This window comes from Tachyglossus aculeatus, chromosome 16 (assembly GCF_015852505.1).
Source record: "Tachyglossus aculeatus isolate mTacAcu1 chromosome 16, mTacAcu1.pri, whole genome shotgun sequence".
Taxonomy (NCBI): Eukaryota; Metazoa; Chordata; class Mammalia; order Monotremata; family Tachyglossidae; genus Tachyglossus; species Tachyglossus aculeatus.
Window position 1 is genome coordinate 40,592,748 of NC_052081.1, and position 24,234 is coordinate 40,616,981.

A 24,234-nucleotide genomic window follows, 5' to 3' on the forward strand; every position below is an offset into this window, starting at 1 on the left:
GCCTGTCTCTATGTGTTGCCAACTTGGGACTTCCCAAGCGCTTAGTCCAGTGCTCTGCACACAGTAAGCGCTCAATAAATACGATTGATGATAATGATATCCTCATCATCATTATTATTATTAACTACTCTGAGCCTCAGTTCCCTCATCTGTCAAATGGGGATGAAGGCGTGAGCCCCCGCCATGGGACACCTACCTCCTTACCTCCTACATATTTATTACTCAATTTATTTATTTTACTTGTACATATCTATTCTATTTTATTTTGTTAGTATGCTTGGTTTTGTTCATTGTCTCCCCCTTCTAGACTGTGAGCCCACTGTTGGGGAGGGCCCGTCTCTATGTGTTGCCAACTTGGGACTTCCCAAGCACTTAGTCCAGTGCTCTGCACACAGTAAGCGCTCAATAAATACGACTGATGATGATATCATCATCCTCATCATCATTATTAACTACTCTGAGCCTCAGTTCCCTCATCTGTCAAATGGGGATGAAGACGTGAGCCCCCGCCATGGGACACCTACCTCCTACATATTTATTACTCTATTTATTTTACTTGTACGTATGTATTCTATTTATTTTATTTTGTTAGTGTGTTTTGTTTTGTTGTCTGCCTCCCCCTTATAGACTGTGAGCCCACTGTTGGGTGGGGACCGTCTCTATGTGTTGCCAACTTGGGACTTCCCAAGCGCTTAGTCCAGTGCTCTGCACACAGTAAGCGCTCAATAAATACGATTGATGATAATGATATCATCATCATCATTATTATTATTAACTACTCTGAGCCTCAGTTCCCTCATCTGTCAAATGGGGATGAAGGCGTGAGCCCCCGCCATGGGACACCTACCTCCTAGTAGGAACCTTCTCTCTATGTTGCCAACTTGTACTTCCCAAGCGCTTAGTCCAGTGCTCTGCACACAGTAAGCGCTCAATAAATACGATTGATGATAATGATATCATCATCATCATTATTATTATTAACTACTCTGAGCCTCAGTTCCCTCATCTGTCAAATGGGGATGAAGGCGTGAGCCCCCGCCATGGGACACCTACCTCCTAGTAGGAACCTTCTCTCTATGTTGCCAACTTGTACTTCCCAAGCGCTTAGTCCAGTGCTCTGCACACAGTAAGCGCTCAATAAATACGATTGATGATAATGATATCATCATCATCATTATTATTATTAACTACTCTGAGCCTCAGTTCCCTCATCTGTCAAATGGGGATGAAGGCGTGAGCCCCCGCCATGGGACACCTACCTCCTTACCTCCTACATATTTATTACTCAATTTATTAATTTTACTTGTACATATCTATTCTATTTTATTTTGTTAGTATGTTTGGTTTTGTTCATTGTCTCCCCCTTCTAGACTGAGAGCCCACTGTTGGGTGGGGACCGTCTCTATGTGTTGCCAACTTGGACTTCCCAAGCGCTTAGTCCAGTGCTCTGCACACAGTAAGCGCTCAATAAATACGACTGATGATGATATCATCATCATCATCATCATCATTAACTACTCTGCGCCTCAGTTCCCCCATCTGTCAAATGGGGATGAAGACTGTGAGGCCCCGCCGTGGGACACCCTCATCACCTCCCCAGCGCTTAGAAGGGTGCTTTGCACGTAGAAAGCGCTTCACAAACGCCGTCATTTATTATTATTATTTTTATTCACATCGTAAGCAATTAACAAATACCATTATCATTATTATTAATAATAATTATTATTATTATTGCGGCCGGGGCCCGCGTTTTCTCCTCAGGCGGGCGCTGCCCGGGCGGGCGGCGCAGTGCGCAGGCGCCATTGTGATGTCTTCGCGGCGCCCCCTGGTGGCGGCGCGGCGGCAGCGCGGCCTCCCCCCCCACTCCTCTCCCCTCCTCCTCCTCCTCCTCCGCCCGCCGCCCGCGCTCCGCCTCAGCCCAACATGGCGATGCACACCAAGGCGGCGCCGCCGCAGATCCCGGACACCCGGCGCGAGCTGGCCGAGCTGGTGAAGCGGAAGCAGGAGCTGGCGGTAAGAGCCGTTGGGGGCGGCGGCGGCGTCTCCCCCGTGTCCCCCTCCCCGGGTGGCGTCCCCCCCGCCCCCCCCCCCCCCCCCAGGCCCGGGCCCCGCCGGGAGCGTTACGCCGGCGGCGTAGCTTCGCCGTCCTCCCCCCGCCCGCCCCGCCGCGCCCCCTTTCGGCCGCTGCGCAACCCGCCTAGCGGCGCGCGCGCGCGCTCCTGCTTCCCGCCTCCCTCGCTCGCTCCTCGGGGGCGCGCGCGCACGCGCGGGAGGACGCTCCCCCATGCCGGAGCCTGGGCGCGCATGCGCGGGAGGACGCTCCCTCAGGCCGGAGCCCGCGCGCGCACGCGCGGGAGGACGCTCCCTCAGGCCGGAGCCCGGGCGCGCATGCGCGGGAGGACGTTCCCTCAGGCGCGCGCGGGCGGACGCTCCCTCAGGCCGGAGCCTGGACGCGCACGCGCGGGAGGACGCGCCCTCAGCCGCGCGCGCACGCGCGGGAGGACGCTCCCTCAGCCGCGCGCGCACGCGCGGGAGGACGCCCCCTCAGGCCGGAGCCCGCGCGCGCGTTTCCATGGCAACAGGGCCGCCTCGCCTCCTGAGGGGAAAGCCGGAAGGGCCTCTGACCTCGGCGCCCTCTAATCAATCAATCAATCAATCAATCAATCGTATTTACTGAGCGCTTACTGTGTGCAGAGCACTGTACTAAGCGCTTGGGAAGTAGAAGTTGGCAACATATAGAGACAGTCAATCAATCAATCGTATTTATTGAGCAATTACTGTGTGCAGAGCACTGTACTAAGCGCTTGGGAAGTAGAAGTTGGCAACATATGGAGACAGTCAATCAATCAATCGTATTGAGCGCTTACTGTGTGCAGAGCACTGTACTAAGCGCTTGGGAAGTAGAAGTTGGCAACATATAGAGACAGTCAATCAATCAATCAATCGTATTTATTGAGCACTTTGTGTGCAGAGCACTGTACTAAGCGCTTGGGAAGTAGAAGTTGGCAACATATAGAGACAGTCAATCAATCAATCAATCGTATTTATTGAGCGCTTACTGTGTGCAGAGCACTGTACTAAGCGCTTGGGAAGTAGAAGTTGGCAACATATAGAGACAGTCAATCAATTGTATTTACTGAGCGCTTACTATGTGCAGAGCACTGTACTAAGCGCTTGGGAAGTAGAAGTTGCCAACATATAGAGACAGTCAATCAATCAATCGTATTTATTGAGCGCTTACTGTGTGCAGAGCACTGTACTAAGCACTTGGGAAGTCCAAGTTGGCAACATATAGAGACAATCAATCAATCAATCGTATTTATTGAGCGCTTACTGTGTGCAGAGCACTGTACTAAGCGCTTGGGAAGTAGAAGTTGGCAACATATAGAGACAGTCAGTCAATCAATCGTATTTACTGAGCGCTTACTGTGTGCAGAGCACTGTACTAAGCGCTTGGGAAGTAGAAGTTGGCAACATATAGAGACAGTCAATCCATCAATCAATCGTATTTATTGAGCGCTTACTGTGTGCAGAGCACTGTACTAAGCGCTTGGGAAGTAGAAGTTGGCAACATATAGAGACAGTCAATCAATCAATCAATCGTATTTATTGAGCGCTTACTGTGTGCAGAGCACTGTACTAAGCGCTTGGGAAGTCCAAGTTGGCAGCATATAGAGACAGTCCCCACCCAACCGTGGGCTCACAGTCTAGTTCATTCAGTCCTATTTATTGAGCGCCTCTTTCCACCGAGCCACGCTGCTTATTAAGCGCTCAATCAATCAATCAATCGTATTTATTGAGCGCTTACTGGGCGCAGAGCACTGGACTAAGCCCTTGGGAAGTCCAAGTTGGCAACATAGACGTTCCCCACCCAATCAATCAATCAATCGTATTTATTGAGCGCTTACTGTGTGCAGAGCACTGGACTAAGCGCTTGGGAAGTCCAAGTTGGCAACATCTAGAGACGGTCCCCACCCAACAGTGGGCTCCCAGTCTAGAAGGGGGAGACAGAGAACAAAACCAAACATATTAACAAAATAAAATAAATAGAATAGATATGGACAAGTAAACAGTAAACCCAACAGTGGGCTCACTATGTGCGAAGCACTGTTCTAAGCGCTGGTAGTCAAAGGGCCTGAGTTCTAATTCCGGTTCTGCCAGTTGTCTGTTGTGTGACCGAGGGCAAGCCACTTGACTTCTCTGGGCCTCAGTCTCCTCATCTTCATTCATTCATTCATCCAGTCATGTTTACTGAGCGCTCAGAACAGTGCTCTGCACATAGTAACGGCTTAAATGCCATTATTATTATTCTTTGTGCCTCAGTTTCCTCATCTTCATTCATTCATTCATCCAATCATATTTATTGAGCGCTTAGAACAGTGCTTTGCACGTAGCGCTTAATAAATGCCATTATTACTATTTGTGCCTCAGTTTCCTCATCTTCATTCATTCAATCATATTTATTGAGTGCTTAGAACAGTGCTTTGCACATAGTAAGCACTTAATCAATCAATCAATCGTATTTATTGAGCGCTTACTGTGTGCAGAGCACTGTACTAAGCGCTTGGGAAGTCCAAGTTGGCAACATCTAGAGACAGTCCCTATCCAACAGTGGGCTCACAGTCTAAAAGGGGGAGACAGAGAACAAAACCAAATGTACTAACAAAATAAAATAAATAGAATAGATATGGACAAGTAAAATAGAGTAATAAATATGTACAAACATATATCCATATATACAGGTGCTGTGGGGAAGGGAAGGAAGTTAAATGGGGGGGATGGAGAGGGGGACGAGGGGGAGAGGAAGGAAGGGGCTCAGTGTGGGAAGGCCTCCTGGAGGAGGTGAGCTCTCAGTAGGGCCTTGAAGGGAGGAAGAGAGCTAGCTTGGCGGATGGGCAGAGGGATTGGGGGCATTCCAGGCCCGGGGGATGACGTGGGCCGGGGGTCGATGGCGGGACAGGCGAGAGCGAGGTACGGGGAGGAGATTAGCGGCGGAGGAGCGGAGGGTGCGGGCTGGGCTGGAGAAGGAGAGAAGGGAGGTGAGGTAGGAGGGGGCGAGGGGATGGATGGACAGCCTGGAAGCCCAGGGTGAGGAGTTTCTGCCTGATGCGTAGGTTGATTGGGAGCCACCGGAGATTTTTGAGGAGGGGAGTGATGTGCCCAGAGCGTTTCTGGACAAAGATAATCCGGGCAGCAGCATGAAGTATGGATTAAAGTGGGGAGAGACACGAGGATGGGAGATCAGAGAGAAGGCTGATGCAGTAGTCCAGACGGGATAGGATGACAGCTTGAACGAGCAGGGTAGCGGTTGGGATGGAGAGGAAAGGGCGGATCTTGGCAATGTTGCGGAGCTGAGACCGGCAGCTTTTGGTGACGGCTTGGATGTGAGGGGTGAACGAGAGAGCGGAGTCGAGGATGACACCAAGGTTGCGGGCTTGTGAGACGGGAAGGATGGTAGTGCCGTCGACAGTGATGGGAAAGTCAGGGAGAGGGCAGGGTTTGGGAGGGAAGACAAGGAGCTCAGTCTTGGCTTCTCTGGGCCTCAGTTACCTTTTGCTTCTTTGAGCCTCAGTTTCCCTTCACTTCTCTGGGCCTGTTACCTTTCACTTCTCTGGGCCTCAGTTTCCCTTTGCTTTTCTGGGCCTCAGTTTCCCTTGGCTTCTCTGGGCCTTCGTTTCCCTTTGCTTTTCTGGGCCTCAGGGCACCTTGGCTTCTCTGGGCCTCAGTTACCTTTTGCTTCTCTGGGCCTCAGTTTCCCTTCACTTCTCTAGGCCTCAATTTCCCTTGGTTTCTCTGGACCTCAGTTTCCCTTCGCTTCTCTGGGCCTCAGTTTCCCTTGGCTTCTGTGGGCCTCAGGTTCCCTTCACTTCTCTGGGCTTCAGGTTCCCTTTCCTTCTCTGGCCCTCAGTTTTCCTTTTCTTCTCTGGCCCTCAGTTTCCCTTCGCCTCTCTGGGCCTCAGTTTCCCTTTGCTTCTCTGGACCTCAGTTACCTTTTGCCTCTCTGAGCCTCAGTTTCCCTTTGCTTTTCTGGGCCTCGGTTACCTTTCACTTCTCTGGACCTCAGTTTCCCTTCGCCTCTCTGGGCCTCAGTTTCCCTTCGCTTCTCCGGGCCTCAGTTACCTTTCACTTCTCTGGGCCTCAGTTTCCCTTCGCTTCTCTGGGCCTCAGTTACCTCAGCTGTAAAATGGGGATGAAAACTGGGAACCCTATGCAGGACAGGGACTGTGGCCGACAGCGCTTGGCACATAGTAAGTGCTTAACAAATGCCATCATTATTATTGTATCCACCCCAGTGCTTAGTACAGTGTCTGGCACATAGTAAGCACTTAACAATAATAATAATAATAATAATAATAATAATAATGATGGCATTTAAGCACAGAGAAGCAGCGTGGCTCAATGGCAAGAGCTGGGGCTTGGGAGTCAGAAGTCATGGGCTCTAAATCCCGACTCCGCCACTTGTCAGCTGTGTGACTTCGGGCAAGTCGCTTGACCTCTCTGTGCCTCAGTTCCCTCATCTGGAAAATGGGGGTGAAGACCGTGAGCCCCCTGTGGGACAACCTGATCACCTCGTATCCCCCCCAGTGCTTCGAACAGTGCTACGCACATAGTAAGCGCTTAACAAATACCATCATTATTATTGGCATAGCTTAACAACTACCACAATCATTATCATTATTATGTGCTTAACAAATATCACAGTGATTAATATAAAGTGCTTAATAATTATTTTAATACTATACTTGTTAAGTCTTTACTATGTGCCAATCACTATTCTAAATGCTGGGTAGAGACAAGTTAATCGGGTTGGACACAGTCCCCGTCTCACATGGGGCTCACAGTCTAAGTAGGAGGGAGTGGGATTCGATCCCACTTGTACTTCCCAAGTGCTTAGTACAGTGCTCTGCACATAATAAGCGCTCAATAAATATGATTGATGATGATGATGATCCCTAGTTTACAGATGAGGAAACTGAGGCTCGGAGAAGTTAAGCGACACGCCCAAGGTTACGCAGCAGACAACTGCTGCTCAGATACTCGGTAACTACTCCTTCAGTGCTCAGTTAACGCTCAATATTACTCTATTTATCTCACTTGTACATATTCTATTTATTTTATTCTGTTAATATGTTTTGTTTTGCTCTCTGACTCCCCCTTCTAGACTGTGAGCCCACGGTTGGGTGGGGACCGTCTCTATATGTTGCCAACTTGGACTTCCCAAGCGCTTAGTACAGTGCTCTGCACACAGCGCTCAATAAATACGATTGATTGATTGATTGACTGTCTCTATATGTTGCCAACTTGTACTTCCCAAGCGCTTAGTACAGTGCTCTGCACACAGTAAGCGCTCAATAAATACGATTGATTGATTGATTGGTTGACTGTCTCTATATGTTGCCAACTTGGACTTCCCAAGCGCTTAGTACAGTGCTCTGCGCACAGTAAGCGCTCAATAAGTACGATTGATTGATTGACTGTCTCTATATGTTGCCAACTTGTACTTCCCAAGCGCTTAGTACAGTGCTCTGCACACAGTAAGCGCTCAATAAATACAATTGATCGATTCTCCGTCTCCCCCTTCTAGACTGTTAGCCCACTGTTGGCAACTTGGACTTCCCGAGCGCTTAGTACAGTGCTCTGCGCACAGTAAGCGCTCAATAAATACGATTGAATGAATACGACTAAGTGATTGAACTGGCTGGATTAGAACCCAGGTCCTCTCGACTCCCAAGCCCATGCTCTTTCCACTTGGCCCCGGTGCTTCTCTAATAAGAACCACAATCGTGATTATCATTATTGTGATGATTATCGTTAGTCAGGCGTACCACTGTGTCACACCTCCCTCCCCACCACACACACACAAACACATTCATTCATTCAATCGTATTTATTGAGCGCTCACTATGTGCAAAGCACTGTTCTAAGCGCTGGGGGGATACAAGGTGATCAGGTTGTCCCACGTGGGGCTCACAGTCTTCATCCCCATTTGACAGAGGAGGTCACTGAGGCTCAGAGAAGCGAAGATGTGGTGGAGATGGGGCGGAGCCGGGATTCGAACCCATGACCTCTGGCTACACGTGTGCATATGCGCACACGCACGCTACACGGCTTTTCTGCAGCTCTTCCAGCTTTGGGCCTAACTTCTCCCCCTCCCTCTCTTCCGCAGAGTGCGAGAACTCGGTCCCTTAGCTCTGGAAATGGCCCTTGCTAAAGCACTTTACTGAGCGCTGGACTCAGGTTAGACACAATCCCCGTCCCGTATGGGGCTTTCAGTCTAGGAGGGAGTTTTATTTGGACATATTTATTCTATTTATTTTATTTTGTTAATGTGTTTTGTTCTCTGTCTCCCCCTCCTAGACTGTGAGCCCGCTGTTGGGTAGGGACCGCCTCTATATGTTGCCGACTTGGACTTCCCAAGCACTTAGTACAGTGCTCTGCACACAGTAAGCGCTCAATAAATACGATTGAATGAATGAATGAATGATGAGGAAGCTGAAGCACAGCGAATCAATCAATCAATCGTATTTATTGAGCGCTTACTGTGTGCAGAGCACTGTACTAAGCACTTGGGAAGTACAAGTTGGCAACATATAGCGACAGTCCCACCCAACAGTGGGCTCACAGTCTAAAAGAAGTCAAGTGACTTGCCCTTGGTTGCACAACAGACAACTGGCAGACCCGATTAACGCTCAGTATTACTCTATTTATTTATTTATCTCACTTGTACATATTTATTCTATTTATTTTATTCTGTTAATATGTTTTGTTCTGTTCTCTGACTCCCCCTTCTAGACTGTGAGCCCACGGTTGGGTAGGGGCTGTCTCTCTATGTCGCCAGCTTGTACTTCCCAAGCGCTTAGTACAGTGCTCTGTACACAGTAAGTGCTCAATAAATACGATTGATTGATTGATTGATTCTCTGTCTCCCCCTTCTAGAGTGTGAGCCCACTGTTGGCAACTTGTTCTTCCCAAGCGCTTAGTCCAGTGCTCTGCACACAGTAAGCGCTCAATAAATACGATTGAATGAATGAGTGCTTTGCACATAGTAAGCGCTTAATAAGCAGCGTGGCTCAGTGGAAAGAGCCCGGGCTTTGGACTCAGAGGTCATGGGTTCAAATCCCGGCTTCGCCAATTGTCAGCTGTGTGACTTTGGGCAAGTCACTTCACTTCTGTGCCTCAGTTATCTCATCTGTAAAATGGGGGTTAAGGCTGTGAGCCCCCCGTGGGACAACCTGATCACCTTGTAACCTCCCCAGCGCTTAGAACAGTGCTTTGCACATAGTAAGCGCTTAATAAATGCCATCATTATTATTATTATTAATAAATGCCATCATGATTATTATTCTTACCAGACCCTTGCTCTTTCCACCAAGCCACACCACTTCAATCAATCAGTCAATCAATCGTATTTATTGAGCGCTTACTGTGTGCAGAGCACTGTACTAAACGCTTGGGAAGTCCAAGTTGGCAACATATAGAGAAGGTCCCTACCCAACAGCGGGCTCACAGTCTAGAAGGGGGAGACGGAGAACAAAACAAAACATATTAACAAAATAAAATAAGTAGAATAGATATGTACAAGTAAAATAAATAGAGTAATAAATGCTTCAAGGTAGAAAGGTGAAAAAGGCCTGTACGTCCATTAATAATAATAATAATAATAATAATAATAATAGTAATAATAATGGCATTTATTAAGCACTTACCATGTGCAAAGCACTGTTCTAATAGTGATGTCAACCTTTTGAACCTTATTCACAGTTGCTTCCCCGTACCTGTTATTATAACGCCTGCCTTCCCTGTTAGACTCTAAGCTCCTTGAGAGCAGGGGTCGCGTCTACCGGCTGTACTGGACTCTCCCAAATAATAATAATAATAATAATGATGACATTTATTAAGCGCTTACTATGTGCAAAGCACTGTTCTAAGCGCTGGGGAGGTTACAAAGTGATCAGGTTGTCCCACGGGGGGCTCACAGTCTCAATCCTCATTTTCCAGATGAGATAACTGAGGCCCAGAGAAGTGAAGTGACTTGCCCAAAGTCACCCAGCTGACAATTGGCGGAGCCGGGGTTTGAACTCGTGACCTCTGACTCCAAAGCCCGGGCTCTTTCCACTGAGCCACGCTGCCTCTCTACCCCGGCACACAGTAAGCGCTCAATAAATAGGATTGAATGAATAAAAAGAGTTTGGGAACACGGAATGGAGGACACCCAGGCCCCTATTTCCCCACCGCATCCTTGGGGGCCACAAATCTCTGGGAGCGGTAGGTCCTGGGCACCGAACTGTCGGCTGCCTCGTAAAGCGTACTAAGCGCTTGGGAGAGTAGGATACAACAACAAACGGACACATCCCCTGCCCACAGCGAGCGTTGGGGCCGTTGAAGGATGTACAGTAATAATAAAAAATAATCATTATTATCGCAGTATTTGTTAAGTGCTTATGAGACCCGCTACCTGTGCAACTCCACCCAGGTAACAATAAATCATAATCGTTATTATCGCGGTATTTGTTAAGCGCTTGACTTAACAAAGGAGCAGCATGGCTTAGCGGAAGGAGCCCGGGCTTTGGAGTCAGAGGTCGTGGGTTCAAATCCCAACTCTGCCAGTTGTCGACAGCTGGGTGACTTGGGGCAAGCCACTTCACTTCTCTGGGCCTCAGTGGCCTCATCTGGAAAATGGGGATGAAGACTGGGAGCCCCCCCCCGTGCGACAACCTGATCACTTTGTAACCTCCCCAGCGCTTAGAACAGTGCTTTGCATATAGTAAGCGCTTAGCAAATGCCATTATTATTATTATTATGGGGATTAAGACTGTGAGCCCCCTGTGGGACAACCTGATCACCTTGTAACCTCCCCAGCGCTTAGAACAGTGCTTTGCTCATAGTAAGCGCTTAACAAATGCCATCATCATCATCATCATCATTACAGTGCCCTGCACAGAGTAAGCGCTCAATAAATACCGATGATCGATGGGCTTCTCGTTTGGTCATTCTGGATGTCCTAGCCGAGCCGGAGCGGCCTAGCCTTTTTCTCTGTGCTTTTCTCGGCTCCTAGGAGACACTGGCAAACCTGGAGAGGCAGATCTACGCTTTTGAAGGAAGCTACCTGGAGGATACCCAGATGTATGGCAATATTATCCGTGGCTGGGACCGGTATCTGACAAATCAAAAGTGAGTATCAGGAGAGGCTCTCGTTTCCATTTTGTTCCCCGTACAGTTTTCTGGGCCGGTTTTTTTTTTTCCCCCTCCCAGACCAACTCTACGGTCGTTTCTTTATATAATGTCCATGATGACAGTGATGTCGCGGTGATCACCTTGGCGGATACCATCCGGGGAGTTGCCACTTTTGACTCCCCTGTAATTGCGGATGAGTCAACTTTCCTTTCCCTCCTGATTTGAGTTGCGCGTTCCTCTCCTGAGCGACGGCAGAATTGCGGAGCTCGGCCTTAGAAGACGGCCCGCCGACGGGTGTAAGTCGGCAGAGTTTGGGGACGCTCCAGTCAGCGAGGGACTCAAAACTGGACACCCCTTAATACTGAATCAATCAATCGTATTTATTGAGCGCTTACTATGTGCAGAGCACTGTACTAAGCGCTTGGGGACACGGGGACAGCCTGGGCATGGAAGCCGAGACTTGGGGCCGAGAGGAGCCCAGAGACCCGCGTCCTGGAGGCCAGCGAGCCTAGCGGATAGAGCACGGGCTTCACCGGGGTTGATAAGCATTGGCTGCGGTCGTTTCTCTCAGCCGCAGAACGCGGCCTGCGGAAAAGCAAATGGAGACGGACCGCTTCACCACGGTTTCTTTTGCGCGTTTCAGGAACTCCAACAGCAAAAACGATCGGAGGAACAGAAAATTCAAGGAAGCCGAGCGACTCTTCAGCAAATCTTCGGTCACTTCAGCAGCAGTAAGTGAGCCTTCTGGGACCCGAACCATGTGGGAGACCAGCGTTATCTCCCCTCCCCCCGGCCCCGTCTCCCCCGTAACGAGTGTCTTCCGCGTGTCTGACTTAAATTTTCCACTTGGACAATCGGTTTTACGTTGGGTTGCTGCACATAACCTCTGTCCACAGTGATGCCGGAGCTTCCCGTCACCTCCCGAGGTGAGTTGGGGCCGGGGTGGCAGGATAGGTGTTGTGGGGAGTGGGAGGGTCTCCTTTTCCAGAGGACCCAGCTCGGATGCCTCCCCTCCTCTCCCTCTCCCCTGCACTTCATGCACGGTGATGTGTCTTTTTCTTGTAGGCGGTCAGTGCGTTGGCTGGAGTGCAAGACCAGCTCATTGAAAAGAGTAAGTGTCTTCGGGCCCGAGGCGGGGCCGTTCCGGAGTTGAGCTAGTTCCCCCTTTCCGGGTGGCCGAGGATTCCCACTTAGTCAACGGGAGCCCTTCCTCCGATCTCCTCTTGCTCCCACAAAGGCAGGAACTCTTCTTCAACATGTTTATTTTTCGACTTTCTCTCCCCCTGAATTCTGGTGTTTCTGAGGCACTTACTATGTGCTAAGCACTAGAGAGGATAATCAAATAATAATAATAATAATGATGGCATTTATTAAGCGCTTACTATGTGCAAGAAGCGCTGGGGAGGTTACAGGGTGATCAGATTGTCCCACCGGGGGCTCACGGTCTTCATCCCCATTTGACAGATGAGGTAACTGAGGCTCAGAGAAGTGAAGTGCCCAAAGCCACACAGCTGATAATCGGCGGAGCCGGGATTTGAACCCATGACCTCTGACTCCGAAGCCCGGGCTCTTTCCACTGAGCCACACTGCTTCTCTGGATCCGGCCCCAGTCCAGTCCGTAAGCCCCTTGTGGGCAGGGATCGTGCCTGCCAACGCTGGCGTATTGTACTCTGCCAAGCGCTTAGAGCAGTGTTTCCATGCCGTAACCGCTCAATAAATACCACTGGCTGAGAAGTAAGAGGGAGGGAGAGCAGATTTCTTCTCCGCATTGTATGGATGGAGAAATTGAGGCCCAGAGGGACGAAGCAACCGGACCACGATCCCGCAGCAGGCTCCCCAGCTCCTAATCCCATGCTGTTACCACTAGGCCACACTACCTCCCTGGCGGTATGGCTCACCCCCCAACCCGTCGTCATCATCATCATCATCATCATCATCAATCGTATTTATTGAGCGCTTACTATGTGCAGAGCACTGTACTAAGCGCTTGGGAAGTACAAATTGGCAACATATAGAGACAGTCCCTACCCAACAGTGGGCTCACAGTCTAAAAGGGGGAGACAGAGAACAAAACCAAACATACTAACAAAATAAAATAAATAGAATAGATATATACAAGTAAAATAAATAAATAAATAAATAGAGTAATAAATATGTACAAACATATGCATATATACAGGTGCTGTGGGGAAGGGAAGGAGGTAAGATGGGGGGATGGAGAGGGGGAAGGGGGAGAGGAAGGAAGGGGCTCAGTCTGGGAAGGCCTCCTGGAGGAGGTGAGCTCTCAGCAGGGCCTTGAAGGGAGGAAGAGAGCTAGCTTGGCGGATGGGCAGAGGGAGGGCATTCCAGGCCCGGGGGATGACGTGGGCCGGGGGTCGATGGCGGGACAGGCGAGAACGAGGTACGGTGAGGGGGTTGAGAAGTTCCTGCCTTCTGCCTCCTAGAAAGACCCCGAAAGACCCCCTCTTCCCAAACGTCGAGAAGTCTCGATCAAACCACTCATTTCCGATTCCGTAGAAAGCCGGGTTTGCGTCTCTTCGTCATCCCAACCCGTGGTATTTATTGAGCACTTACCGGGTGCGGAGCACTGTCGCTAAGAACCTGGGAGAGGACGGTTATAACAGAGTTGGTAGACCCGTTCCCTGCCACACAGTGAGCGAGCGGTTCAGATTCAATTGAAGCCATCTGATTCCACTGAAACTCAGAGCGAGCGTCTGTACCTTTCAAATGAGCGTTGGCCCTATCCAAGGATCCAGTACAACTGTGCTTTTTGTTTGCTCTCGCCAAAGGCCGTGCTATTTGGAAGATTTACAGCAAGGCTTTCCTTCTCCCCATGTGTCAGGAATAATTTGTTGTTAATGTTTGCTTTGGAGAAGGGTACTGAGTATACAGAAGGCCAGTGGCACCCCAAATCGGGAAATTGCTGTGCTCGCCTTGTTATTGTTATTATTATTGCCATCGTTGATGTTATTAGTGTACCCGTTAAGCCCATGCTATGTGTTAAGCACTGGGGTGGATACGGGTTAATCAGATCAGAAACAATCCCTGTTCCGTGTGGGGCTCACAGTCTAAATAAGAGAGGGCTGAAGCGTGGAATCCCCATTTTACAGTCGAGGAAACTGAGGCACAGAGAAGTGAAGTGATTTGCCCCACAGCGAGCGGTTGGCGGAGCTGGATTAGAACCCAGGTCCTCTGACTCTCGTGCTTCTGCTCTTTCCACTAAGCTTGCCACTTCTCCATGCTTCGCTTTATGCTAACTGTGTGATCTTTCACGGTCTTCTAAGTGGGGTGCCGGTCTTCAGAGGAATCCGTTTCCCAGGATCTCGGGGGGATCGGTCTCCTCCCCGAGGGCTGGGTCAGAATCAGGCTGCTCTTCGTAGGGCAGTTGGAGTTTGAACACATTGCTTGTGAGCAGTAGCTAGGTGTGGGTCCGCCCGGGGAGTGTGGGAAGATCGTGGGTGAGGAAGAAAGACGCTTGGCAGGCCGGCAGGGGAGTCCTGACGGGGCTGGCGTGTCGTCTCGTCCCTCCCCCCGCCCCCCTCTCAGGAGAACCGGGCAGCGGGACGGAGAGCGACACCTCTCCGGACTTCCACAATCAAGAGAACGAGCCCAGCCAAGAGGACACAGAGGAGCTCGACGGGTCCGTGCAGGGCGTCAAACCCCAGAAAGCTGCTTCTTCCACCTCCTCTGGCAGCCACCACAGCAGCCATAAAAAACGGAAGAATAAAAACCGGCACAGGTGAGGGGGGCGGGTGGGGGGGGACGTTCACCTGACGAGGTGACGTTGGGGACGGTGGAGGGGGCCTCGGTCCCGAGACCACCGGCTCGAGATGGGTGGTGGCCAAAGGGGAAGCCCGAGGCTGAAAACACTGGGGAAAGTCGATCGAAGAAATCACGCGTTCACGACAAGAAGAAATACCACTGACTTCAGATGAAACGGTGCGCTTTTTCTCTTCACTATCGTCTCTTTTAACACCGGTTTGGGATTTGGGGGTCTTGAATGAGCGGGAAGACAGCTCGGCACCATCTGATTTGGGGACCACTGTAAGGAAGGAGAGAGAGAGAGAGAGAGAAGGAAATTTATGGCACCATCTCACTTGAGGTGGGACGTTTGGATATTCTTCAGGTTGGGGATGAGTTGAGGGAAGTATCGCAGCAAAGGAATCAGGCTGGGAGGGAGCGATTTCAAACGCAATAGCTCTATTTTCCAAGACGCTGTAATGTCAAATAGGTAAAGGCACGGGCTTTATTTGCTCCGGGATCGCCGCCGCCTCTTTGAGGTTGAGAGAATGAGCCCACTCTCTTTTCAGCACAGCATTTGAGTGTACGTCCTCTTCCCCCTTTGAACATTTCTCTGCCAGGTGTTGAATTCATGAAAGATTGCGTCTGCTCTCAGGGACTGTACCGAGAGACAGTTTCAGTAAAGTCAGGGAAGGTGCCTTCCTACCCCACGTTCCCGCAGCCTTTCCCTCCGCCCCGTATAATCCGTCAGCGGAAGAGAGAGGGCTGACAGATTTCAGCGGGGAAGGGGCAGTCAGGATCCCACCTGTTCTGGGGTGGGGGTGGTCTTAGAAATGAGGTAGTGCTTCATCCAAACCTTCAGTGAGGCCACGGTGAAGCCTCATTATGTCAAGGCAGGGTGTTGCAAAGCTGTCCAAGCTCCACGGGTTTTGATGATTCTTCTGCCTTAAGTCTGGGTTAGGACAACCTGCTCTACTGTGTGTTTTCCACCTCCCCGGATTTTCTTCCTGCGCTTGGGAAAAAGAAAAAAAGGAACAAACAAAGCCCGCCCCAGTTAGCCGGTGTTCCACTCAGGAATAATAGAGAATCCCAGGGAGAGCCCTTCATCGATCTCACCCTGGGATTTCCGCCGGCACCTATTTCAGCGACACGAGACCAGCTCGGAGCTGACGACTCCTCCCTCCCCCGGCCACGTGTCCCGTCGATGGCCTTTTGCGTGTCCACGGTAAACGGGTTTGCTTCCTACAAGTCAGCCGGTCAGCCGGCAGCCCTGGCTGCCCGGGGAACCAGCTCACCCCGCGATGCCCCTCGTTGGAGCGCCGTTTCCCGACGGATCATCCATCAGAAAGGATGCGCTTGGGGTTCGTGGGCAGGCCCGAACCCAGGTCCCGGTGGTCTGGCAGTTAGCCGGACACCCAAGCTGCCCGCTCAGCACCCGGCCAAAGACAAAGGGAACCGCTTGACTTCTGCTACTACGTATTCAGCCCCGGACTTTCGGGAAAGCGAGCTCTTGACAAGGGGCAGACACCGTTTCCGCTGCTACAGGTTCCCGTGGTCCGGCTGCCGTAAACTTCAGTTAGAGCCGCTGCGAGATGTTTTCTTTTTGTCTCTGTTTTGAAATGTTTATAGAGCAGCCCTCGAATTCCTCTCTAGCTGCCCTGTTTCTACTCTTGCCCTCTCCAGACATCTTCTTTTAACAGCCTCAATCCTCCTCCCCGCTCTGCTTCTTCTAACCCCCTAACTCAGCGGAGGGCTTCCAGTCGTCTGGAAGTTTTCTTCCGAAATAACCACCCGCTTCTTAAGACTGCTCTTTGGAAATGAAATCGGCCGCGGGAAGGGAGTGTTTCGACGGCAATATCCCGGGTGCTGTTCCCGTCTAAACTTCGGCTTATAAAGAGTCAGCCCAAATTTTCCGGCTAAGGTTTTTTTTAAGGTGTTTTTGTTTCTAACCGTGGCTAATCCACTAATTTATTTAGTATATTAATTTCTATTGCTTTCTTCCTTTCAAATGCTGCCTCTCAGCCCGTCTGGCATGTTTGATTATGACTTTGAGTAAGTTTGATTTGAATTAGTACTTGTGCTGTGTTGTTTAGTGTATAGACGCCGATATGCCTTTTTGAGACCTTTCTAACCCATAGTTTATCTGTTTAATTGTAGGTATGTATATTAGGTTAGGCTGGGAAGTTTTTTTTAAAAACAGAGAAACGTGATGGAGGTAACATTTCATTTAATAATAACTTAAGCAAAATTCAGTACACTTCACTTTTATGCTTTTTTTTAATGTAAAGTAGTCAAACTTTAACTTCATTCCTAGTTAAACTGATCTCCTGGCTTTGCTTCGTAAAGAGATTAATGGTGTAAGATTGGGTTATTTGGCTTTGAAGAGATGTAATCAACAAAATCCACTTGAGCTCTGCCTATCCTATACTGCGATACCAAACTCTTCCTAGTCTTTAGCTCCTAAAAATTCATCGCCAACCTGTCTGAATGATGCCCTGGGATAGTTTCAAAGCTAACCCCTTAACATAGAGCATGCTCTTGTAATCCGCTCTTTCTACCGCACATAATTTCATCGTCATCTAACAAACGATGGGGCTCTCGTAACCATGTTCCTTTGCTGGGTCATCCGAGTCTGTATTTCGGCAAGGCCTAGAAAAATCTGCTCCTGTCTCTTGTAATTGATCCTTGCTCCAAAAATAAGTGGGTGAGCTAAACAATCGACTCGGTCTAACCAAAGAACGGGGATTTTACTTAACCAAATAGTCTTCGTTGTAGCTTGTGCCATTTGCGGTAGCTGATTCTTGGAGACCCCGTTGGTCACGCCTATATTAAAACGCAAACGTCTTTCTTATCTCCCCCACTCCAGGATTGACCTGAAGTTAAACAAAAAGCCGAGAGCCGTAAGTATCCAACTTGTACTTCCCAAGCGCTTAGTACAGTGCTCTGCACACAGTAAGCGCTCCGTAAATAGGATTGAATGAATGAATGAAAGGATCCGTTCTACGGGTGCCGCTTTGGCAAGCCCCTTCAGGCAGCCCTCCTGGGCTCAAAAGATCCCTCTTGGGATCAGAATCAAACATCCGTAGAGTTGATCCGAGAAGATAAGAATGATAACGATGATATCCATCGGGCACTTGCCAGGTGTCAAAGCACTGGGCTAAGCTCTGAGGCAGGTACAGTCCCGCCTGTGGGACAGGGATTGTGCCCAGCCTGCTTTTCTTGTGTCTACTCCGGTGCTTGGCACAGAGTAAGTGCTTAATAAGTATCATGGTAATAATAATAATAATGATAATACAAGATGATCAGATCAGATACGGTCCCCATCCCGCCCGAGCTTCACAATCTGAGAGGAAGGGAGAGGAGGCATTTAAGCCCCATCGTACGGATAAGAAAACTTCGTCGTCATCAGTGGCATTTATCGAGCGTTTCCCGTGTGCAGAGCGCTGTACTAAATCATCATCATCATCCTCAATCGTATTTATTGAGCGCTTACTGTGTGCAGAGCACTGTACTAAGCGCTTGGGAAGTACAAGTTGGCAACATATAGAGACAGTCCCTACCCAACAGTGGGCTCACAGTCTAAATGCTCGGGAGAGTACAAAACGTCTTCAGTCTTGAGAGGTTGAAGTCTGACTTTCTGGCTGGGGAATTGACTTTAATTGCTCCAGGTATTCTGCCTTACATTCGGGCTGAAGGAAACAGAGGCACCTGGGCGTGAGCCCACTGTTGGGTAGGGGCCGTCTCTATATGTTGCCAACTTGGACTTCCCAAGCGCTTAGTCCAGTGCTCTGCACACAGTAAGCGCTCAATAAATACGATTGATTGATTGATTGATTGAGAGAAACCCCCTCCCGCTCAAATTAACCGGGAAATGCTCTGGTAGTTCAGGTGCCTTGGAAACATTACCTGAGACGACGAAACATCCTTCCTCACTCTGTCGTCTTAGAGAGCTGCATGTTTGGGTGGAAACAAAAAAAAAAACAAAATAGCACGAGAAACAGCATGACTTACAGGAAGAAGCGCGGGCCCCGGAGTCAGAGGGCCTGGGTTCTAACCCCAGCTCTGCCACTTATCTGCTGGGTGACCTCGGATAAGTCATTTCACTTCTCTGTGCCGCAGTTCCCTCTGTGGTAAAATGGGGAGTAAGACTGCGAGCCCTATGTGGGGCAGGGATTAGCTTGTATCTACTTATTGAAGCAGCGTGGCTCAGCGGAAAGAGCCCGGGCTTGGGAGTCAGAGGTCATGGGTTCTAATCCCGGCTCTGCCGATTGTCAGCTGTGTGACTTCGGGCAAGTCACTTCACTTCTCTGGGCCTCAGTTACCTCATCTGTAATATAGGGATTAAGAATGTGAGCCCCACGTGGGACAACCTGATCACCTTGTATCCCCCCCAGCGCTTAGAACAGTGCTTGGCACATAGTAAGTGCTTAATAAATGCCATTATTATTATTATTATAAAGCACTGTAAGCGCTCAATAAATACGATCGATTGATTGATTGATTGATTGAAGTGGCGTGGCTTGGTGGAAAGACCAAGGGTCTGGTAATAATAATAATAATCATGATGGCATTTATTAATAATAATAATTGCAGAGAGTAAGTGCTTAACAAATGCCATCATTATTATTACCATATCAATCAATCAATCAATTGTATTTATTGAGCGCTTACTGTGTGCAAAGCACTGTACTGAGCGCTTGGGAAGTCCAAGTTGGCAACATATAGAGACAGTCCCTACCCAACAGTGAGCTCACAGTCTAAAAGGGGGAGACAGAGAACAAAACCAAACATACTAACAAAATAAAATAAATAAAATAAAATAATATATAAAATAAACAAAATAAATAATAAAAAAAATAAAAAAATAAAATAAAAAGCCTGATCACCTTGTATCCCCCCCAGTGCTTAGAACAGTGCCTGGCACATAGTAAGTGCTTGACAAATACCATCATTATTATTATTATTACCCCAGCACTTAGTACAGTGCCTGGCTTATAGTAAGCACTTAACAAGTACCATAAAAAAAAAACCAAACAAACCCCCTCAAGCATCCAAATCCCGTCATCCAGAAGAGGGGCCCTGCCGGTTCTGAGAACCAAACTCTTCCCGTCCGGTCCAGTAAATTGGGATCTCTCTCTTCTCTCCATAGGAATATTAGAAGACCCGTTAGTGCAAAAGCTTCCAGATTTTAGAGCCCTCCCCATACCACCTCACCCAGACGAAACACCCACCCGTCAACCGCGTGAACGTTGTCAGCTTCCCCGGCGCCGGCCCCGGCACGGGGGAGCGGTTTGTGTCGGGGCGGAGCGGAGGGACCGAGCTGCTCTGTAAGACGTCGGCCTGTTTTTGTCCCCGTGTCATTTTTAGTAACTGAAACGTAGCAAGATCGAAGCGCGATTTCAGTTCCCTTCCCCTCGCGTGGCTAGTTGGCCCCGGGGGTCCCCTAGCCGGCCGCTCGGGCCCTGCCCGCCGTCGGCTTGGCCGGCTGGGGGTGGGCACCCCAGTCAGGAAGCGTTCTCTCTTTTTCCTTTAGACTGAAATGGGAGTGTAATTGAATGGGTCGGCCTGATTCTGTAAATATCAGACTTTTTTTATTATTATTATTATTCTGATTTGTGTTTTATCTGTGGCCATCATCCCCCCCCCCCCTTTTTTTTTTTTTGGAAACACCCATGTAGAGTTTACCATCCCTTTCCCCCTCCCGCCCTCTGGATTTCGTTTAGCCCGAAATACTCTTTCCTCTTTATTTTGCTTAGTATCTCACTTGAATTCTTACACTGAGGATTTCTTTGAGTAGCAAATAAAGCGGATGACTGTCGTTCCCCCTCCCCATTTTAATTTTTTTTTCTTTTTAGGGTGCGGGGAGCAGAGGGTTTGAGGGAGAATTTTAAATCGACCTTAGTTTGTTACGAAGTGGAAAGGATTCTGGTGTACAGATATTACCTAGAGACCATGAGTTTGATTCCTTTTTTAAATAGAAATCTATCATTTTGTATAAAAAATAAAATCTCGCAGGTTTCAGTCTCTTCTCATGCTTTTCTTTTAACTTGGAGATCTCCCTCCGCTGCTTATTTTATTTATTCATTTCATGTCATACAAGAATGTCAGTCTTCCCACCCCGTCCTCCTCCTCCATTCTTCCCACAGCTTCCCCCGAGCTTCCTTCCGTTCGACTCCGGGTCCCTCCTTTCAGACGGAGGGGTGGGGATCAGGGATTGAGTCAAACAAGCACCCTTCCCGGATCGATGGGATCAGGTGAAGGACAAGGAGGGATTTGGGGCCGTAAACGGAGGCACGTGTTGCGTGTTCATTTGGGAACCGACTTCTGGACCATTTAGTTGTGCACGGTGGTTGCTGCTTCCCAGCGTCACTCTTTCCCATCCGCCGGTCTTTATTTGAAAGCGATGCTACCTTGGCAGTCCGTGCCTCTTATCCCTCTTCCCCGCCCTCAGCCCTGCCAAGGAGAAGACGGTCTCCCCGTGGCCTGATCGTTCCAGGAAGCTACCGAGTATTATCCGACCCTCTCCGAAACCGTTTGGAAAGCGTTTGCGTCTTTACTGCCAAATATTCGGACCGATCTCCGGCCGCGCTGCTGTGCCGGTGGCGGGTGGCGGGCGCCGTTTGGCCGAAATCCTCAAGTGTGTTTGACGGTTCCGTCTCTTCCCGGTCACGCTCGAGCACGACGCGGGATGGAGATGGGAGAGAGAGGCAAGATTTGATGGGAGGGAGGGCCCGAATTGGGGGGATCTAAGACCTTCGGCCATCTGTGACGTAGCAGATTTACTCTCGCCGGCTGACACTTTTGCCTAGAGACTTGGACGTTGCGCTCTTCGGTGAGATTTTATTCCGTACGTCGGCTGTCTGAAAAATCGGTTGCTCGCTTTTGCGTTTCCTCTGTCGCTGCCCGGAGAAGGAGAAGGCGCGTGCGGGGACTTCTTTAGGTGGGGTTGGAAGCCCTCTCCCCTGTCACGAGGGACGTTCATTGTTGGCAGGGAATGTGACTGCCAACACTTCCGCACTGTACTCTCCCAAGCGCTCAGTACAGTGCTCTGTGTGTAGTATGCGCTCACTAAATACCAACGTTGATGTTGAAGCTGAGAGAGCAACGAAGCGAGCCGTTCCTCAGAGCCTTGTTGTTGCCTTTTGGGGACAGAGAGGAAGGAAAAATTCTTGGAAGAAAAGACCCAATATTTCAAGTATTTTTTTAACTTCTCCGAACAAAAAGGAGGGAAACGATATTTAGCCATTCAAGGGGGGAGAAATGAAGGAGAGCACTACAGGTGGTTAAAATAGAAAACGTGGGAGACTTTGTAATGGAGAGAGAGATTATTTCCGGGAACCTATTTATAATAATAATAATGATGGCATTTATTAAGCGCTTACTATGTGCAAAGCACTGTTCTAATCAATCAATCGTATTTATTGAGCGCTTACTGTGTGCAGAGCACTGTACTAAGCGCTTGGGAAGTACAAGTTGGCAACATATAGAGATGGTCCCTAACCAACAGTGGGCTCACAGTTCTGAGCGCTGGAGAGGTTACAAGGTGATCAGGTTGTCCCACGCGAGGCTCACAGTCTTAATCCCCATTTTGCAGAGGAGGTAACTGAGGCCCAGAGAAGCAGAGTGCCTTGCCCAAAGTCACACAGCTGACAATGGGCAGAGCAGGGATTTGAACCCGGGACCTCTGACTCCAAAGCCCGGGCTCTTTCCACCGAGCCACGCTATTTGGGTTTATTTCATCCGGAGCTGATCCTGCCCCTCTGGAGAGTAGCTCAGAACACCGTCTCCTATCCCGGGTGGCTTGAAACACCAGCAGATAATGTAACCGGGGCGTCCTGGGACCCCTCCTCGAGGAATTAGGCCCGCTAGGGCAGAAAGTCACGGTCGTTGTGGGCAGGGCACGTCTCCCAAGCGCTTAGTACAGTACTCTGCGCATAGTGAGCGCTCAATAAATCCCATCGATCGATTAGGGGACGTCTCCCGCTCCTTCTGCTCTTCTCTAACGAGCTAACGCTCCAAACCGGGATTGTGCCGAGTGATTCCAAAATTGGGTGAACAGCCTCTTGGGGTCTGCTTTGCTTCAGCTTAGAGAAGCTGCGTGGCTCAGTGGGAAGAGCCCGGGCTTTGGAGTCAGAGGTCGTGGGTTCAAATCCCGGCTCCGCCAATTGTCAGCTGCGTGAGTTTGGGCAAGTCACTTCACTTCTCTGGGCCTCAGTTACCTCATCTGGAAAATGGGGATGAAGACTGTGAGCCCCCCACGGGACAACCTGATCACCTTGTAACTTCCCCAGTGCTTTATAATAATAATAATAATAATAATGGCATTTATTAAGCGCTTACTATGTGCAAAGCACTGTTCTAAGCGCTGGGGGGAGGATACAAGGTGATCAGGTTGTCCCTCGTGGGGCTCACAATCTTAATCCCCATTTTCCAGATGAGGTAACTGAGGCCCAGAGAAGTGAAGTGACTTGCCCAAAGCCACCCAGCTGACAATTGGCGGAGCTGGGATTTGAACCCATGACCTCTGACTCCAAAGCCCGGCCTCTTTCCACTGAGCCACGCTGCTTTGCACATAGTAAGTGCTTAATAAATGCCATTACTTTTATTATTATTATTTCAGTGCATAGAACAGTGCTTTGCACCTAGTAAGCGCTTCACAAATGCCATCATTATTATTAAGTCAATCCCAGGGAAACTCTAGGTTCATTCTGGAAATTCTTCTAGACTGTGAGCCCGCTGTTGGGCAGGGACCATCTCTAGATGTTGCCAACTTGTACTTCCCAAGCGCTTAGTACAGTGCTCTGCACACAGTAAGTGCTCAAGAAATACGATTGATTGATTGATTCTCAAGCGCTCTGCACATGGTAAGCGCTCAATAATTACGATTGAATGAATTCCCTCTACCTCAGCCGCCTTCATCTCCCTCTTTCCTCTGCTCTCTTCTCTTCTCCCTTCTTTTTTCTCCTTCTTTCCCCTCTTTTTTCTTCCTCCTCTTCCCCCCACCCAGGAGGGGCGGGGGTCTGTCTGAATCATGAATGAAACGACCTCAGGGAAGATGACATTTTTGCAGAGTCCGAACTGCTTCCTCTGACACCGTCTTTAGGGTCCCCCAACGTTAGCACCCAAGCCCCGGGCCTCAACCTCCCTCTCGGGGCCTGGTTCAATTGAGCCAGAAAGGGAAGAGGTGGAAGACAAAGCAAGCAGCGGGCCGTTCCCGTGAGAAAAATGTAACATTTGAAAGGCTTGGATGAAGTCTCGCTTGAGGGATTGATGGCGCGTGCGTGTGTGTGTGTGTGTGTAACTTTTTGTGTAAACGTC

General features: G+C 49.5%; 1 protein-coding gene across 5 annotated transcripts; it reads left to right on the top strand.

Moving 5' to 3' along the window:
- Nucleotides 1–1,923: 1,923 nt before the first annotated feature.
- On the top strand, nt 1,924–20,937 carry MEAF6 (MYST/Esa1 associated factor 6). Of its 5 annotated transcripts, none has more exons than XR_005454443.1 (8): nt 1,924–2,013; nt 11,057–11,172; nt 11,819–11,906; nt 12,241–12,286; nt 14,722–14,914; nt 16,939–17,131; nt 17,783–17,816; nt 20,066–20,937. XR_005454443.1 is itself a non-coding variant. In XM_038758324.1 (8 exons), exons 1-8 carry the CDS (start codon nt 1,924–1,926, stop codon nt 20,072–20,074), a joined length of 606 nt encoding a protein of 201 aa, XP_038614252.1. In that variant the 3' UTR covers nt 20,075–20,937. The 5 variants fall into 5 exon arrangements, 3 of the variants coding, with proteins under 3 accessions (XP_038614252.1, XP_038614253.1, XP_038614254.1); XR_005454444.1 differs by having other exon boundaries at nt 17,074–17,131; XM_038758324.1 differs by having other exon boundaries at nt 16,939–16,968.
- Nucleotides 20,938–24,234: the final 3,297 nt, after the last annotated feature.